Below are 5,227 nucleotides of genomic sequence, written 5' to 3'. Positions count from 1 at the left end.
AAAAAAAAAAAAGGCAAGAGTCTGGGTAGGGAGCCACAGCCCCAAGTCCTCAGAGGAACCACAAGGGTCTGATGACTCGACTGCACCTCACGCTCGGAAACGCCTCCTTCCTATGTGGGGACAAAAAGCCGAGGTGCCTGGAGATCAGTGCACTGGCTGCAACCCAGCCCCCAGGCTCCTGATGTTTCTTCAGTGTGTTGGCATCAGCCGAGGAGCAGGGAGCATCAGAAAAGCTTCAACTTTCAACAGGGTGGGCAGGGAGGTGGCACTGAGACGGGGCGTGTGAGCCAAGACCTGCGGCAGGGAGGGAGGCGGCTGGAGTCTGAGGAAGAGCCCGGGGCTCCCGTTCACCGCACGGGACAGTCACAGAGTGGAGAAACCCCATGCTGCGGGTGCTGACAGGCCACTGGCCCCAGCGTCGCAGACAGCGAATGAAAAGGAACGTGAGCGCCCAGAAACAGATGCTCCTGGCCACCTCACCTGCCACCACGGCTTGCCAGCCTCAGCGTCGGCGGGCACCTCCATGCCGTAGACCTGCAGGGCCAGATGCAGCACCGCCACGGCTATGTGTTGTGCACGGAAGCGGAGGCACAGCGCCCCATGGTAGCTGTCTCGCAGCAGGGCCCAGGCGGTCACAGAGATGGGCGTCCGCTGCCAGCTGTAGCGGTTCATCCAGTTCTTGAGTGAGATGAGGTAGTGGAGCAGGTACTGAGGGCACACATGGGTGAGCAACGCTGCCTGGGAACCCCAGCCCCTCCCCACTGGCCACCTCCTCGCGCCTCACTCGGCCATGGGCCGCCTGTCCCTCACACCTCCTCCCAAGCTGTGAGAGATGGCATCACCACAACATACCACCATACCCTTCTTGCCACACTGGAAGGTGCCAGGCACACCCCTCCAGAGCCCAAAGTCATCTCTGAGCCCGCAGCCCCCACGTGACCTCCTTCAGGCCTAGCACCCATGAGACCACCCGGAAGATCCCGAATGGCTGCCTACCACAACCCCTCTCCATGGCATCACCCTGTTCTGGTCACCATCGGGAATTGTTTGTTCACTTTTTCACTGTGACGTCTGTCCAACTAAGACATATGCTCTGGAGGGCAGGGTAGGTGCTGTGCCCTGTGTGCCCAGCCAGATGCCATGTGCCCCATGGCAACAGGGCACCTGCTTTCAAGGCCAGAGTCTGGTGCCTGCACTTTTCCAGTTAGTGCCCAAGCACCTGAGAGAGTGCCAGATTCGGGAACAGAACCTTCGTCTGTACAGCAGCTCCATCTGTGCCCAAATCACAGGCAGAGCAGAAAGAACTGACATGCTCCCTTGAAAGACGTGTTAGGGGTTGAATGAAGTGTGTCTTCCAAGAAAGACAGGCTGGGTTCCTAAGCCCCGTATCAGTGAACGTGATCTTGCATGGAGACAGGATCTTTGCAAATACAATCAGTTCAGTTACCAGGAGGCCATACTGGAGTAATGGAGCCCTGGTGGCACAGGGGTTAAGGGCTCGGCCAGTAATCGAAAGGTCAGTGGTTCAAACCCATCGGTGGCTGCATGAGAAAAAGATGAGGCAGTCTGCTTCTGTGAAGACTGACAGCCTTGGAGACCCTGTGGGGCAGTTCCACTCTGTCCTCTAGGGGCGCTGTGGGTCAGAATCAACTGGCCAGTGGTGGGTTGGGCTTGATATATTGGACACACACACAGGAGGAAGGTTAGCCATGTGAGCACAGTGACAGAGACTGGACTGATGTATCTACAAGGCAAGGGACACCAAGGATCGCAGGCTGTCACCAGGAGCTAGGAGAGGCCTGGGACAGACTCTGCCCTCTCAGAGCCTCAGAATGACTCCCCACATCCAGAACGGTGAGACAATGATCCTCAGCTCTTCCCACCCGCCCATTCATGGCACCTTTTAGGGCAGCCCTAGGCTGCTCAGATACTGCAACTGCAGCCACGTAGGAAGGAATTTACCACGTTCACTCTGGACACAAGCTTCAGACTCCTATCCCAACTCAAGGAAGGAGAAGGCACACGATAGCTGAAGCAGTGCCAGCCACCAGTGCCCATCTGAGTACATGTCCTCAAAAGCCCAAGGACTTGGCTTTCTTGACTCGTCCCGACACCTTCCTCCCACGGACACCAATTCAGCTCCTCCCTGACCAAGACACTTGTCCAGCATGATGCTAACTGAGAAAAGACTGGGTGAAAATCTGAGCCCACAGCAACAAATCACACCTCCCCATCTCCCTCTCCAAGCTGTTTCCATGGGGGCATAAGGCAAAGCATCATGTCCAAATGTGCTCAAGAGTTTCACTTTCCCTTCTTGCTGCTGTTCTAGATGGATCTGCATCCTTAACTCAAGCTACCTGGCTTTTCTCATGTATTTCTAAACACGGCTGAGCTGGCTATAAGCACCAAGGCCAAAGAGCCACTCGCAGTGACAGGGAACAGCAGGTCCCAAACCTGGCTCGGTCATTCCACCTACACAGCACCCCAGAGTCATCTGGGGTAACAGGCCCATGGACTTGCACTGGTTCCCAAGGGTGCACAGATTCCAGGGCACCCCCACAGAGAAGCGAGTGAAAAGGTGTCCACCGAGAACCCACCTCAAGAGGCTGTTGAGACAATCCCAAGAGCACCGAGTTGGGGGTAAGTACCAGACACGCCTCGCTCTCAGGACAAACGCTGAAACGCATACCTTGTGTGGGTGCTGGAAGGAGACCTGGAAGCGCAAAACCCTCAGCATGAGCAGCTCACACTGCACGATGCTGTCCCGGAGCTCCCAGAAGCGGGCGTCCAGCTCCGGGGGCTCATTGCCCGGGTTAAAGTACCTGTGCAGAGAAGCAGACGGACCCCGCGTGAGTCCTGAAGTCACCTGCTGTCCCGTTCAGAACGACGGGGAGCTTCAGCTGTCGGTGAACGGGGCTCATACTTCGCTTAGCTTTCTGTTTGATCTCAGCTGCAGCTCTCATGCACAGGGTGAAGTGTGCCACCAGAGGGAAGGGTAACTTCTCTGCAGCCCTGACGGGCCATCCTGCATCGTCCAGCAAGACGGCAAATAAGGCCTGGCATGCCGCCATCACCCCAGCTGAGCCGAAGCCATGGCTTCAGTCAGTCCTCATTGCAGCTGGCCTGGTGCTGAGGACCGCCTCGGTGACCTGGAACCTCACTCTGGTCCCCAGGGACCGGACCTCCGCATGCCACAGGAATGACAGCTCAGAAGAGGGCAGGCTTTCCCGTCTTCAGTATCCCAGAACCTACTTTCCTGATGCCCACAATAGCCTCCCACTGGGCTCCGACATACGTGAGCTCGCCAAGACACATGGGAAGGAGACTCGAGCAAGCAGCCACAATCTGCCCCTCTTGACTCATTTCCCTACCTGTGCCCACTGACACACCCGTCCAATGGGGAGTCAGCACCATTTCCCCTCCTGCAACTGCCTGCTGTGCACAGGGCAATCACGGACGCCCCTGTGCCTGATGGCCCCATCATGCTCCTAGTTAAGAACAAAGGGGCAGTAGCACAGCATTGTCATGCCTGGGATCAGTGTTCCTGGAGGGCAGGCCACGTGGTCAGTAACCTCTCCGAGTTAGTGGGCAGGCAGCCAGCTTCCTCCCAGCTCGCTCCGCCCTGGGCCACGGCATCAGCACAGCACACCTGCCTTGCAGGGCTCCTGCGTCTCTCCCCACCAAGAAACATGGCTCTGGGCTCCCAGTGGGCTTTCCCTGCCAGGACGAGGGCTGCTCTCTGGCATCACCCTGACCACGTCTCAATGAGACACCACTCCCCGCACAGTGCCAGACTACAAGCCCCATGTGCCTTCCCGCCTCAAACCCCGTTTCCATAGGCCTGTCCGACACTCCCTCCCAGCAGTGCCTCTGCTCAAGGTCCCCCATGGGGCTATGGGTCCCTTCTACCCACCTCCACCCACCTCCGTGGCGTTCTACAAAGAGTCCTTTCCTGTCTCTGCCGATGAGGCTTTCCAACTCCACTTCAAGGCCCACTGCTGTCTCCTTCAGAGCTCAAGTGGCCCTTCTCTGTTCGCCCAACTGGGCCACTCAGTGGCCCCGCACAGAGGCCTGGCCCACGCAGTGCTCACCTGTTGGACACGTTGATGATATCCCGAGTGCGGAGGTGCTGCTCCTCCACCTTGCCGGCCAGGTAGATGGCAGACATGGCTATCAGGTAGGGGTCATAGGCATCCAGGTCGGTCTTGCCAAAAAACTTGTGGTAAATGGTACAGGCTGTGGCAATGGGGATGGACTGCAGTCCTAGCTTGATGCCTGCAGGAAGGAAGCAGGCGAGGGCCTGAGTCAACGCCTGAGCAGGCAGGCCAGAGAACTGTTGGACAGCTGCCGCTGGGCCCTCCCCTTAGCAGTCTGCCCAAGGGGTCGAGGGCCAGGCTTGGCTGCGAAGGTGCTGGGATCTCATTCACGTGCAGATGCCCGCTTCAAACAAGGCCCAGGCTCCCCCAGGGCCGGACTTCTGCTGACAAGGAGCTGCTGTGGCCGCGGACTTCGAGCAGATCTCGGGAAGGGCCGTGTGTGCTGTGCACGTCCACCTGGACCCACATTTAACGGGAGGCTGGCCACCTTGCACTTCATCAAAGCGAAAACCTGCCAAGATGAAGGAAGGGAACAAAGGCCTCTGAGCCATCGAGACAGATTCCCCAAGTCCAGACAGTAAAGACAACTCAGCATTGGCTTCCTAGTCTGCGGATTCAAAACGGCAGGAAAAACCGGCAGGTTGGCTGCTAAAGGTAATCACGGCCACACAGAGAAGAGCATTGGCCATGGAAGTGGCCAGCTCCATGGGAAAGGACCACAGCACTGCACATAAATGGGGCTCAAAAAGCAGCCCAGGCCGGAGTGGTGTGAGTTAGATATGCTTTAGTCCTAAGCCCTGTAGGAGCTCTGGTGACATAGTGCCTAAGGCAACTGACTGTTAACCAGAAGGCTTGCAGTTCAAATCCACCAGCCACTCCTCGGAAGGAAGGTTGGGCTTCCACTACTTCCATAGTGATACTGCCTTGGAAACCCAAGGAGGGGTCACTATGAGTCGGATCCGACTCCAGGGCAGTGCATTGTGTTGCTAAGCCCCGTCTCTGTGAACATGACCTTGTTTGAAAACAGGATGTTTGAAGATGTTATTGGTTAACTGAACATGCGGTCCTACTGGTGCAGGGTGAGTCCTAATCCCATCTGAGTAGTGTCCTATGAAAGAAAAGAGACACAC

The 5,227-nt window shown here is 57.1% G+C and overlaps 1 protein-coding gene across 1 annotated transcript in view; it reads right to left on the bottom strand.

The window, feature by feature from the left end:
• Positions 1-4,648, bottom strand: part of CCNQ (cyclin Q) — a 9,763-nt gene extending 5,115 nt beyond the window's left edge. The window contains exons 1-4 of the mRNA XM_007957200.1: positions 4,585-4,648; positions 4,092-4,275; positions 2,690-2,822; positions 481-708 (exon numbers count right to left, since the gene is read on the bottom strand). Of these exons, the coding sequence (XP_007955391.1) occupies positions 481-708; positions 2,690-2,822; positions 4,092-4,275; positions 4,585-4,648 (609 nt within the window). The remainder of the gene's footprint in view (positions 1-480; positions 709-2,689; positions 2,823-4,091; positions 4,276-4,584) is intronic.
• Between the last annotated feature and the right edge of the window lie 579 nt (positions 4,649-5,227).

The sequence above is a fragment of the Orycteropus afer genome, unplaced genomic scaffold (genome assembly GCF_000298275.1).
Source record: "Orycteropus afer afer isolate SDZICR_OR568_19922 unplaced genomic scaffold, OryAfe1.0 scaffold00713, whole genome shotgun sequence".
Taxonomy (NCBI): domain Eukaryota; kingdom Metazoa; phylum Chordata; class Mammalia; order Tubulidentata; family Orycteropodidae; genus Orycteropus; species Orycteropus afer.
Note: the sequence above shows the minus strand (reverse complement) of the source record. Positions and strands in the feature narration are given on the sequence as shown.